The sequence below is a fragment of the Eptesicus fuscus genome, chromosome 22 (genome assembly GCF_027574615.1).
Source record: "Eptesicus fuscus isolate TK198812 chromosome 22, DD_ASM_mEF_20220401, whole genome shotgun sequence".
NCBI classification, from domain to species: Eukaryota; Metazoa; Chordata; class Mammalia; order Chiroptera; family Vespertilionidae; genus Eptesicus; species Eptesicus fuscus.
In genome coordinates, this window is record NC_072494.1 from 37,081,039 (window position 1) to 37,094,304 (window position 13,266).

The 13,266-nt window shown below is 51.1% G+C and overlaps 1 protein-coding gene across 3 annotated transcripts in view; it reads right to left on the reverse strand.

Annotated features, from left to right (window-relative positions):
• The window catches only part of ATP2B4 (ATPase plasma membrane Ca2+ transporting 4), a 97,663-nt gene that overhangs the window by 13,875 nt on the left and 70,522 nt on the right, over positions 1-13,266 (reverse strand). For all 3 annotated transcript variants that reach the window (XM_008154228.3, XM_008154227.3, XM_008154229.3), the window contains exons 9-19: positions 12,034-12,248; positions 11,446-11,688; positions 10,616-10,857; positions 9,444-9,675; positions 8,372-8,551; positions 7,606-7,693; positions 6,708-6,814; positions 3,877-4,068; positions 3,333-3,546; positions 2,604-2,815; positions 1,758-1,865 (exon numbers count right to left, since the gene is read on the reverse strand). In XM_008154228.3, coding sequence (XP_008152450.1) covers positions 1,758-1,865; positions 2,604-2,815; positions 3,333-3,546; positions 3,877-4,068; positions 6,708-6,814; positions 7,606-7,693; positions 8,372-8,551; positions 9,444-9,675; positions 10,616-10,857; positions 11,446-11,688; positions 12,034-12,248 — 2,033 coding nt within the window. The remainder of the gene's footprint in view (positions 1-1,757; positions 1,866-2,603; positions 2,816-3,332; positions 3,547-3,876; positions 4,069-6,707; positions 6,815-7,605; positions 7,694-8,371; positions 8,552-9,443; positions 9,676-10,615; positions 10,858-11,445; positions 11,689-12,033; positions 12,249-13,266) is intronic.

Consider the following 13,266-nt stretch of genomic DNA (forward strand, 5'->3'; position numbering starts at 1 on the left):
TTATAGTTCCTTCTCCTCCTTCCGTCTCAGTTCTTCCTTCTCATTATGCCATGTGACTTTTCAGGGAAGTAGAACTGAGATGCCTGGTACATAGTAGGAGGGGATAGAGACCGGGACTTGGGGGAAAATGAGTCTGAGGAAAGGATGGTCATGTTACATGTGTATGAGTAAGGGGTAGAGAGGGCATTGGAAAAGAACGAGCCTCTTCTTCGTTACCACCTGCAGAGCAATTCCTTGCTATGAAAGTGTAGTGAAAGGGTACTAAAAGTCTTCTTGGACTTGGGTGAGGAAGGAGGTGGGACAGGCCATGGAAGAAAGGACATATAGCCGAAACCGGTTTGGCTCAGTGGACAGAGCATCGGCCTGCGGACTGAAAGGTCCCAGGTTCGATTCCGGTCAAGGGCACGTACTTTGGTTACGGGCACATCCCCAGTAGCGGGTGTGCAGGAGGCAGCAGATCGATGTTTCTCTCTCATCGATGTTTCTAACTCTCTATCCGTCTCCCTTCCTCTCTGTAAAAAAATCAATAAAATATATTTAAAAAAAAAAAAAAAAAAAAAAAAAAGAAAGGACATATAAGTATGACCAGAAGCCATGGAGCAGTAGGGTAGGCTTGTCATTCAAAATAAATCACTTGGTGAGCTCAGTGCCTGTCAATCAATTGTCCTCCACATACAAGAGGAGGAGTAGACAGGGCTCGGGTGGGAAAGAAGGGCTGTGTTGGGCAGTCCAACATGGACCCACGGGTATTCAAACAGGAAGAATGTCAAAGCTGTGCTTTCGGATCTTGGAAGGAGCTGCTGTGATATAGAAGAAAGGCCACAGTCACAGACTAGACTCAGATGAGAGCTTCAAACAGCAGGTGAAACAACCAAGCTTCGCCCTAATGTAAGCTGCCTTAGGGACCCACTGGCAAATGAACTTCAGTAAGCAGAAGAGGGTGGAGGGACCTGGGTTAGGAGCTGGGATAGCACCTAATCAGGGAGGGATCTGGGAGGTATGAGAGAAACAACTAGCAGGTCTCCAGGGAGGGGTCTTTGGGGTCAGTTAGAGCAAAGCAGGGGCCTTGCAAAGTGGTGTTAGGACAGGAATGACACTCTTACCAGACCTGATGACATTGTTATGATATGAACAGCTAACATTTATTGCGTCTTTACAGTAGACATGGTTCTAAGTCATTCTATTCAGTAACTGATTTCCTGATTAATAACAATGAATAATGACCCTGTCATCCTAAGCTGAGGAAACTGAGGCACAGAGTGGTTAAGAAACTTGTTCAAATTATAAAAAGGAGAGCTGGCATTCAAACTCAGGCAGCGGATCCAACATCCATGCTCTGAGCTATGTGCTAGACTGCTTCTCCAGAGACCTTGTGAGCCTGGATTTCTTTTAGGTGAGAGTCAGGCATTCAACCCAGAGAAGGCCATGGTGAGAAACGGAAGAGTTGGGGAGCCTTAAACCACGCCAGCTGAGTAGCCAGGGCCAGACTGAAGCCTCATTAGAATAAAGACATATGCTTTGTAAACTCTTCTACTTCTAAGACCTTTACTTTATTATTATTATTTTAAAGCAAAGTTTCATTTAAATTCTCCACTCCCATCTCAGAGAAGCTCCAGGCCTGGTCAGAGAAAGATCCGAAGCCTCTAGAGTGATGGGCAGTGATCATTCCACCTTGGGATCCTACAAGATGGGAAACATCTAAAAACTTGAGGTCTGCAGGCTGTACGCACGCACAGGGAGGCTGGGCCTGTACTCACCTGGCCCCACAGCAGTTCTCCAATACCAATGAAGAGACACCAAAACCACTGGGACAGGCTGAGCTTCGTACAGCTGAAAGGTTTACCCCCAAATTCCACGATGATAATCTTGAAGAGAGAAGGGGGAGCCCGCCATCAGGGAGGTGAGTAAGAGGGAGTTAGCCCTCCAGCTAAGGCCCTCAGAGCCACATAAGCCCTTGCCCCAGGACCCTTGTGGTCCAAGTCCTGATTTGCTTGTGGGGAAGGAGAAAGAAAAAAATGCAGGAGAGAAGGGGAGAAAGACACAGACTTAAGCACTCTGACAAGGAGACAGTCTTACCTCTGACTAGAGCAAGAAGGAAGGGCCCACTCCTCTTACCACCAGGGCAGCCATGCTCTTGACCCCGGTCCCCACAGGAGCCCAAGCCAGGCTTATCTGTCAGCTAATGCACGCCATCCCATCACTGCCCTTTCTCTGTGAACTGCACAGCATGTTCTACTGAGAGAGCCCACAGCAGGTGCATGCACATCTCATGTGTGCTGGCAGGAGGCATGGGAAGCGGGTGGAAGAGAGTGACCCTCCTCTTGGTCACGTTGTGAGATTTCTGTGTTTTAGGCAGATAATGAAAGGATTCTACATGTCTTATTTGTCACCGACATGCTGCCTTGAGCTGGAGCACTTGACACAGCGGGTTCCAAGTTTAGAGCCACGTGCAAATGGGAGCCAACGGAGAACCCAGCAGCCCACAGCCCGAGTCCCCATCACTCCCTCACTCCTTTTTCCCAGGCACTTCGGGAACCCTGGCTCCCAGGCTACCGGCCTGTATCACCTCAGACTTCCTATCCCAGCTCCAGCTGGCATCTCACCTGGCTGATGAATGTGCCCATAACCACAGAACAAAAGATGAGATTACGGAAGATGCCTGCAAAGACATTCCTCTCTCCGTGGATCTTGCGTGAGTTGATCTCATTGAAGAGCTGCATCAGCACAAAAGTGTTGAAAATAATGGTGTAGTGCTGGCTGGGTGGGGAATGTAGAGGTGCGTTCCTCCCACTATCAATGTCAAAGAATTTCTCACCTAGTGGAGAGAGGGGAAGCACTGGAGGGTAAGTATGAACTCGGCGAGCTCGGGGTGAGTCAGACACATTGGTGTGGCCGTACTGCCTGCTGACGGCTGGTGTCCATTCGAAGTGGTCAGTATCTGAGCTACGCGAATTATCAAATACGTTAAATGTTAGCCCTGACCTCAACCTATCTGACTGTCGCTCAGTATGCTCCGATGTTTATCTCCTTGTAGTGCAGCCTGGTCGTAAAACTGTGTGCACTAGAGTCGGGCAGACATAGGTCCGAATCTCAGCGCCGCTATTATGTGGCCTGAGCTTTTGTTTTATGATCGATAAAAAAAGGTATAATGAAATTCTTAACGGAAGCACATAAGCCGGCATGACGTGCCCTAGAGCGGGGACAGAGGACACTGTTCCTCCTAGTCTTGTGCTCAGCTTGCTCCCTTCTGCCTTCTGTCCTCGGGCCACGCCCCGCCCCATCTCCGTCCAGCACCCCACCCCCCGCCTCAGGCCTCCCCACACTCGGCTCACCGGCGAAGACGAGGAAAAAGATGATTGTGAGCTGATAGACGGCGTGGCCCAAGATGTTCTTCATCATAGTCCGTGAGATCAGAGGCTTATTTCGGCCATAGGGGCGACGCTTCAACAAAGAGTCTGTGGGGGGCTCTGTGGCCAGGGCCAGTGAGGCAAACGTGTCCATGATTAGATTCACCCACAGCATCTGCACAGCTTTCAACGGGGAGTCCTGGTGGGAAGGAGAACCAGGGCTTTTAGCTTTCCTCGGAAGCCACCCTCCCCTCACTCGTCGGCTTCACCTTTGTCCCCGAGATGGCCTAGCTCCGGCTGTCCACCCAGACTTAGGGTCTGGCCACTTATCGGCTGCCTCCTGCACACTCGCTACTGGTGAGCGAGCCTGCAACCTGGCCCGTGCCCTGACCGGGAATCGAACCGGCCACCTTTTGGTGCCTGGGATGGCACTCACCAACTGAGCCACCCCGGCCAGGGCACTCCCCACGTTCCTTAGCCCCTGCCTCATCGCTCCCAGTTCAGCCCCCTCCACGCACACTCCCCTCACCTGAGTGATGCAGGCTCCGGTGAAGGCCACGATCACGGCCACCACATTGACGGTGAGCTGGAACTGCAAGAACTTGGAGATGCTGTCGTAGACGTTGCGTCCCCACATCACTGCCTTCACAATGCTGGTAAAGTTGTCATCTGTCAGGATGATGTCTGAGGCCTCCTTTGCCACATCTGTGCCTGCAATACCCTGAGGGAAGACGGGAAGGAAAACTGAGACACTGGATAAAGCTGCGTTTACCAGCCTTCTGAACCCAGACTCCACTTCCTGACTTCCAAGAGGCGTCCGAACTAGGTCTAACGCTAGAGGGCACACCAGCCACACAAATACTAAAGACGAGTTATTTTCTTTCCCAAATAAACGGATGGACAAAAACAGATCCAGAGACAGAGAAGCAGCGATCAGACTGTCAAACCTCAGAGGGAAGGTAGGGGAGGGTGGGAGTAAGGGGAGAGATCAACCAAAGGACTTGTATGCATGCAGATAAGCCCGACCAATGGACACATACAACAGGAGGGTGAGGGCATGAGTGGGAGGGGGGGTGGTTGGGAGGTTAATGGGGGAATGAGGATACATATGTAATACCTTAATCAACAAAGAAATTAAAGATTGAAAAAAAAGAAGAAAAAAAGAAAAGAAAAGAAAAAAAGAAAATGAAGGGAAAATGTGCCACCGTCACTTTACAGAAAAGAGGGCTGAGGCCCAATGCTCCCACCTCACTACTGAACCCAGATGGCAAATTCGTTATCTTCCGATATTCCTCTCTCTTCCCTCCTACTCCCCCACCTTAGAAACGAATTAAAAGATAAGAAACAAGTCCTATCCTACCTCCAAATTCTTAAATTTCCTTTGCCACTGCCGGTATCTCATTTAAGTCCTTATCTGCCCCGCAACTTTAAGCAGAAGCAGTCTGGCAGCACAGTTCTCAAGCCTTACCCTTGTTCAAAACCCTGCCACTGGGCAAGCACTGAAGGCTTCTGAATAGACTATCAGGGCTTGAAAGCTGTGCTTTAGAAGCAGTGAGCTTTCTGGTCTGGCAGTCAGAGCCCTCAATAAGTGAACCTTGAAGCACTTCCAGCCTGCTCTTACACATCTTTCTGCCTAACACCCACTGGTTTATTCACAATTCCCTGAATCTCTCCTTCACTTTGAGAGCCTAGACTTTTACTTTCCCCATCCCCCCAAGTCTGGAACCTCCTCTTTCCCCATCTACTTAAATCCTACCTATCTAGAATGTTCCACTCAATTAAGCTCTGCTTGCTTTGTACGGCTGTCCCTAACATCCCTGGCCTGTGCTTCTATTCCACATCAAACATGCCTTGCGACTTCTGTAACCCGCAGAGGAGCCTGTCGGTGAATTTGGCTTGCATTACTAGATTATTGGTTTTCTTCACCTGGTAGTATTAATTTCCTATCCAGAGCGCAACAAATGAGTATCTGTTAGACTACACAATTCGCTTTTCCCATCAAAAGTTCTCTAATGCTGTACCATGCACTATAAAAAGAGGAGGAAAAGGAGGAATATCTATCTATACTACCACCATGGTATAATCTCCAAGTTATGTTGTTAAGTGAAAAAAGCAAATGGAAAAAGGTGCATAGTACATGCATTTTATAGGAGCAAACAGAAGGATAAACTGAAAACGAAAGAAGTAAGTTCCATGTGGGGTTAACAGGGAGGCAGTAGGGTGGAGGTGATAGGAAGAGAAGCTAGATTTCTATGAATAGACCTTATTTTCTATATTTGACTTTAGAACTATAGAACTACTTTATATAAGTATTAAACAAAATTAAGTTAAAAAAGCAGTTTCTAGCCCTGGCTGGTGTGGCTCGGTTAGGTGGAGTGTCGTCCTGTGCACTGAAAGGTCATGGGTTCGATTTCTGGTCAGGGCACATGCCTAGGTTGCAGGTTCAGTCCCTGGTTGGGGTGCATATGAGAGGCAACCAACTGATGTTTCTCCCACGTCACATTTTCTCTCTCTCTCTCTCTAATCAGTAAAAAACATGTGCTCAGGTGAGGGTTAAAAAAAAAAAAAGTTATGCCCTAGCTGGTTTGGCTCAGTGGATAGAGCATCGGTCCACAGACTGAAGGGTCCTGGGTCCGATTCTGGTCAAGGGCATGTACCTCGGTTGCAGGCTCAATCCCCAGACCTGGTTGGGGTGCGTGCAGGAGGCAACCAATCGATGTGTCTCTCTCACATCGATGTTTCTCTCTCTGTCTCTCCCCCTCCCTTCCATTATTTAGAAAAATCAATAAACAATATCCTTGGGTGAGGATTAACAACCACAAAACAAACAAAAGGTTCACTCACCATTGAATGAGGTGTAAAATTAAAAAGCAAAACAAAGCAATCCCTAAATTGAAAAGCAATATGATATAAATGAACTGGTGTAACAGTTGGTAGCACAATCATACAAAGGAAAAATGTCCCAAGTGACTTTTTTAAAAAAAACACAGCAAGTTGACGGCACATTCTTAGTAGGATGTACCTGCGGGGTAAAAAGAATTCTAAGAAAAAAACTTTCACTGCTTTTAGTAGAATAATTGTATTGCTCTTTTGAAATCATTATCTACAGTAGATTTTAGAATAAAGCAAATAAGAGCACACATTCCACCTGGAACACGAATTTTCCACGTGTGCCTAGACACAGACTACTACCATGTCCACAGGGCAAGTTCAAGTTGGTCCCGAGTTCCTGGGTAATGCCAGTTCCTGATTTCCCTGCCTGTGTCACCTAGTCTTCGTACTCGATGGTCCCCGTTTTTGCATATGATCAGGGGCTGGGTGGGCAGAGAGATGGAGCTAGAGACAGGAGCAGCTGCTTACCATTGCAAAACCCACGTCTGCTTTCTTCAGAGCCGGCCCGTCATTGGTGCCATCACCTGTGACAGCCACCACCTGTCGCTGGTCCCCAACCGTGCTGTCAATGATGCCTGGGAGAAGCAGACACCCTCGGTCAGTCCACCTGTGCCGTCAGAGGCCATTTGGCAAGCCTTGTCCCCACACAAGGTGCTTCTCTGGTCTTCCTCCCTGATCCCGCCATCACCTCCCTTCCCGCTTCCCTCCGCTGATGTGCTAGACCAGTGGTCGGCAAACTCATTAGTCAACAGAGCGGCAAACCGCGGCTCGCGAGCCCCAGTTTGCCGACCACTGTGCTAGACCATCACCCAAGGGCAGGGCGTTGTTTCAAGGGGAGGGCTCTGAGCAAGAAAGCCTTTCCTCCTCACACAGAGCCTGGGGCCCCAAGACAGCTGTTCTGTGACACACAAGCTCCACATGATTTGCAGGGAGACCTGGGGTCCAACTACCACGTCCACATACTGGCGGGGCAGTGTGGGTAAGCCACCTGCCTTTTCCGCTTCAAACTTAACCTGCCCTGCCTAGTTCATAGTATTAGTGGCAAACAACACACAGGGCGGGGCAAAAGCAGGTTTTCAGTTGTGAGTAGGTGACACAGTTTATTCTTATATTCTTATTTATTAATTATTGTATTATTTTCCAGACAAACAGCTGTAAACCTGCTTTTCCCCCACCCTGTACGATAATGTTTAAAAATAACTTTGTTATACGTCTTATACTCACAGGGGCTCAGCTTTTGCTAAACTGCATATTGTCCCCGGGACCCACCCTCCTCAGGACAGGGAAGTGGCTTTGGTGTACGGTTTCTACCTGTCCCCGCCCGGCCTGTCTTCCCTACCTGTCCCTGCTCAGGGGCTGACCTCACCTTTCACCAGCGTGTGCTTGTCCGTGGGGGAAGATCGCGCCAGGACTCGAAGCTTAGGCCAGACTTTGTCCAGCTTTTCTTGCTCTACCTGCCAATACCAGACCACACCTGGGTCAGTCAAGTTCAGAAGAGCCCCCCAGGAAGAACCCTCCCGTTCCGCACACTCCAAGCTGCGGGGAGGGCTGTGCTCCACGGCCAGGGCAGGGGTCGCCTGCCCCAATGCAGATGCAGCAGGTGACCCCGTCTCCAAGGGCAGATTCACTGATGGTGCCCCTCCAGGCCCTGCTTGTCTGCCTTCTCCTCCAATTCCCTACCTGGAGCTGATCCCCTATTTCTAGACCCTTGACAGGGGGGTGAGCCAGGGTCAGCTCAATGGCTAAAGTGGGGCTTCTGAGGCCTTAGGTTTGATTTGAACATAGACCAGGAAGCTCTGGTCTGCTCCACACCCAGACCACGTCCTCCTACAAACCCGTGCCACTGTTGGTCACAGGGCAGTGACCCAGGAGGACAGAGGCCGACTGAAAAAAAAAACGGAAAGATGTGAAAAGTTAGTGACACCCCCTCAAAAGCGAGCTTGTGAATGAATATCGTGAGAAGGAAGCTCTTAATTCTACCGCCTGAGCAGCCTTGGTGGAAGGGGTGTTCACTGTGAATAACTTCTAGTTTAAAAAGCACCCGCTTTCTCCCACGTGCCCCAGGTGCCTAACACGAGACCCGGCCCTTCCCTTGCCAAACGAGGGCCCGGTTCCTCTCACCCAGGACCCACCTCGCCCTTCTCGTTGCGGATGAGCCGGTTGAACTCCTTCCCTTCCAAGCACAGGAATTCGTCCCCAGGCGTGATGATGCCACACTTGGTGGCAATGGCCCGGGCGGTGTTGACGTTGTCTCCCGTCACCATTCTGACAGTGATGCCAGCTCGTTTGCATTTGGCAATAGCGTCTGGGACCTGTGGAGGGCGAGGCAAGAGGAGAGGAGCAGCTGGTGATGCTGGGGAGCGGTCCTGCTCAGCTGCTCCTTCATCGTGGACAGGACGGGGGCGGGGGCCCACTCGAAGCAGTGCCGCGCCAATTCTGTCACGTTGGAATTAGCCTCGTGTACCAGGCGTTGGAGGGGAGACTGGCTGCAGGAGCCAGGAGTAAAAGCTCACTCTCCCACGTGCAATCTAGACTCCTCAGCAGCGCGGGCACATATGGCCTTCTGAGATCTGGCCACTGCCTTCCTTTCTAGCAGAAGTTTTTACACTCTCCATCCTCTCTCCACCCTCCCTGGCCACTCTCCAACCACATCAATTCCTTGTGGTTTCCCAAACGCAGGACACCCTTCCAAGCTTCTGGGTCTTGATAATTGATAGCCTATCTCCCTGAACTTCTTAGGAGGCAGAGGCTTTTGCAATTCCCTAGTGTCAAGAATAGTGTTGGGCTATTCTGGGGGGGAGGGAGGGATCAACAAAAATAAGTTGATTGAAAGAAGGTGGCCAGAGACAAAGCTGCTGTCCTGATCAGTTCTTCCTCCTGACTATTCTTACGAACCCCACGACGAGCCCAGTGAACCCCGTGCTGCGCACCCCGAAGCAGCGCCAACCAACCGTAGGAATGGCACCTCTGCCAGCTCAGCACTCCGCAGCTCTGTGGAGCTGGCAGCACAGAAACAGCTCTCCGTGTAGGTGACAAGCAGTTGGGTGACTTGGGTGGGTCACAACTGGAAGCAGAGCCAGTGCCCTCGCTCCCGTGACTCGTGGTGGCTTCCCCGCAGGTCACGTTGGGCCCACACGCGGGCCAGGGGCCCCTGGAAGACTCCCACTCATGTGTTCTTGCCCTTTCTCCAACCCAGAGGCTCACCTCTGGGCGCACAGGGTCCTCGATGCCCACCACTGCGATGCAGGTCAGTTCAGTGAGGATTTCGCTCTCATTGTCCCACGGGGGCTCTGCGTCATTGAAATCTCGATAAGCCAAGCAGATGGTCCGGAGTCCCTCACTGGCCATGGGCTCGATGACCGTGCGCACTATCTCATCTCGGTCCTTATTCTTGAATGGCACTGCTTCTCCGTTCTTGTCCAGGATGCGATTACACCTGGGGAGGGGCACAGTCAGAAAGCAGCCGCCCCCTCCCCACCCAGTGTGTCTCTACCGCCCTCTATAGACATTCTGGCAACTCTGCAGTACTTCTGAAAGCCCTGTTTCCTGGCCAGAAACCTCTATCCACCACCCAGCCGGGCCCCCTTTTCAAGGTGGGGTGGCCTGTAGGTAGACAGGCACATCTTAGGAGGAGCGTGTGATTCTCCCCATGTCATCTGTTCCCACGCATGTGTGACGCAGTGCCAAGAGTCATTTGTGGAACTTCTCAAAGGTAGAGAGATGTTTTTTGTGCCCAGTACCTACAACAGTGCTCAGTGGGTAGGGTGTGTTCAGCGAGAATGTGTTCATTGACAGAGGTGGCCAGAGCCAAGTTGGGGTGCTGGTTAATTCAGTTACTGGCCCTATACCCATACGGGTCACCTGGTAATGGCCTGGGGGGATAACCCAGCCACTCTGAGTAGTTTATTGACTTCCCTGTAATTAGAATTGAGAATAAGAAGGAAGAGGGAACATAGAGCTAACATTTCTCGAACTTGCCATGTGCAAGGAAGGTGTTTACATACATCGGATCATTTAATTACAGTCACCCCGTGCGGTGGGTGGGTACTGCTCTCTGCTTTCAGATTGGGGATGGAGGCGGGAACGGCCTGAATCCTGGCTGTGCCACTATTAGTTGCATCACCTTGAGCAAGTGACTTCACTTCGCTGTCCCTCTGCTTTCTCATTTGTAAAAGAGATGACGATAGTATCTGCCTCACTGAACTGTGAGGGTTAGATAAAATGAGCCACCGAAGGGACTTAAAGACAATGCGTGGCCTGAGTCAGTGCTCAGATGCTAGGAGCTGGCGCATCACTCGGTGGGTTCAGCCTGGGGCACGTCCCCTGGACCTTCGTGAGGGAGGATCTGGAAGGGAAGAGGGGGAAGGAGAGCTCACTTGCGCAGAATGATCTCGGAGGCGCCCTTGCTGTACATGCGGTAGCCGCCGCCGGGCTTCTGGATGACCGTGCTCATGGACTTGCGCACCGAGTTGAAGGTGTACACCTTGTAGAGCTTCTCCTCGGGCACCTCACTGCGCACGGCGTGGTAGTCCTGCTTCAGGTCGATGACAAAGCCCAGCAGCGAGCACTCCGTCTTGTTGCCCACCTGCCGCGGCAGGCCCCCCTCCTTCTCCGGAGGCTGGGAGGGAAACATACACGGCACCCTTGAAGAAGATGCCTCAGCCGGGGAGAACTCGGGAAGGAAAGGACGCCCCTCAAACCTTGCACATAGTTGCCCAGGTGGAGGGAGGGCGGCATTTGTTCTTTTCAAGGGCAGGTGGACAGTGGTCAGCGGAACTGGTCCCTGAGCCATCTGGATTACGGGCTGTCAGTTTGTCCTGGGGATGGTGCTGGTGGCTCACCCTTTGTGGGTCTCATTCTAATACCCTCTCTGAGTTTCTGGAAAGTGAGTGCTTTACTCCTGATAAGCCCGGTTGGTTCTGCTATCAGCACAAGGCCTCTCCCTGGAGATACTGTCTTTACATGGTAATTGGACGGCATTTCACAGCCATAGATTCCTCCCTGTCACCCCCGGCTGTCACTTCCAATCTACTCCTATGGATTATTCCCTAGTTTCACCCCAAACGCGTTCACTTAAGAGTAGGCAATGCAATGTGGAATGGCAGTTCAGGCAGAAGGAACAAGAGAAGATGACTTGTGTCTCAGAGAAAAACGAATGTTCCCTCCAACCGCCCGTTCGAAATGTCCAGGCAAAGGAAGAGCTTACCAGGATCTTGGAGGTGTAGGCACTGTTGATAGAAATGCCATTGACAAGAAGGTCCAGGACCTTAGGCACGAAGGCGTCGGGGCTCGGGACCTGACGGTAATGGGTGTTTCCGACATAAGCTTGTACCACGGTCATGCGGTTCATGGTCAGCGTGCCTGTCTTGTCAGAGCAGATGGCTGTGGCATTGCCCATCGTCTCACAGGCATCCAGGTGCCGCACCAGGTTATTGTCCTTCATCATTTTCTACGGAGGACAAGAGAAAAGACTTGAGAGGGGGCCCCCTGAGCTCCCCCAGGACAGGTCAAAGGCCATTTCCTAGCTCACATCTTTCCACATTTCATTCTCTTGTCCCACAGAAAAAATGCAGGATACTCTTCTTGGGAATCCTCTTTAGATTCTACTGGGTCATTGAGACACGGATGCAACTATCGCCATGGTCCGTCCACAGGGCCCGGGACCGGTGCGCTTAGGAGGTACCACACGGAGGCTACAGAGCGTCGGTGGCCAGTCCTTTTGTCAAAGGCTGTGTGGCACTCCCCCCTCCCACCTGTGTCCTGAGGGAAGAGAAAGTGTCCATTCTGGTCTCACCTTCACAGAGTAGGCCAGTGAGATGGTGACAGCCAGTGGCAGCCCCTCGGGCACAGCCACCACCAGGACAGTGATACCGATGATGAAGAACTTGACAAAGTACTGGATGTAGATGGGGGTGCACTCGGCTAGCCATGGCTTGCGCTGTATCACGAAGTTGTCGATCACAAAGTACAGAATCAGGATGAGAACGGTGATAGCAGACATGATCAGACCTGCACAAGAAACAGGTCACGTGAACCCCGGCACCTGGGCATTCCTAGGACCCCTCGGCTTGAGTTGTAGCCTTTGTCACCAATTTTCAAAGCCGCTACCTCCAGGAAGTCATACTAGAATCCCCTCCCCATTCTTGTTGCTTGCATGAGTGTAGGGAGAGACACGGGTTTTGCATTTCAGAGACACAGGCTCTGTCTCAGCACTGCCCTGATTTGACTCTGGCTTTGGTCTAGTCTCTCACCCTGTCCGGCCTGTTTTCTCACACATAAGTAAGGGGGCTGGCCTAGTGTTCTGAATCAGCATTCTATGATTTTATCTCAGACCTACTCTCTTCTCACGAGTCACAATGCAGTGATTATATTCGCCAGCATCCTAGTAGTTTATCAGGGTAGACTTTCCCCAATAGCAGGCCGAGAATGCCAGGCAATTTTGCAACTTGTTTACAGCGATGCCCCCATGGTGTCAGCATAGCACCCCTAAAGACCAACCTCTAGTACAGTGCCTCCCAGACAAAAGGAGGCAACAACAGCACATACTTATATAGTGCCTACTATGGGCCAGGCAAGCCCTTCATATAAACGAACCTATTTCATCCTCACGACAACCCGGTGAGATAAGTTACTATCATTACCCCCTTTTCTGAGGAAACTAAGGCACAGAGAGGTTTTTGGTATGGCACACTGGTGGGGGGACCAACCATCTGGCTTGCAGGCGAGCAGTTTCCTGGGATGTGGGAGAACTCAGGAGGAAAAGAATTCCCTTTAAAATGTGGTCAACGTGCTAAAATCAAGAAAATCCCAAGCAAACTGGGACAGCTGGTCAACCTACACCCCAAGGCACATGGAAGGTTCTGCTCAAGGTCTATAAACAACTGGCCCAGCAGTTCCAATGGCCTGGGGTCAGCATCTGGGCAGAGGTGCCGATGTCTGCGGCATCATGTCTGCCTCACACTGTGATCTGGTTGGATCTTCACTTTTCCTGAGGGCCTGCTGAGTAAGGCTAGAGGTGATCAATGAA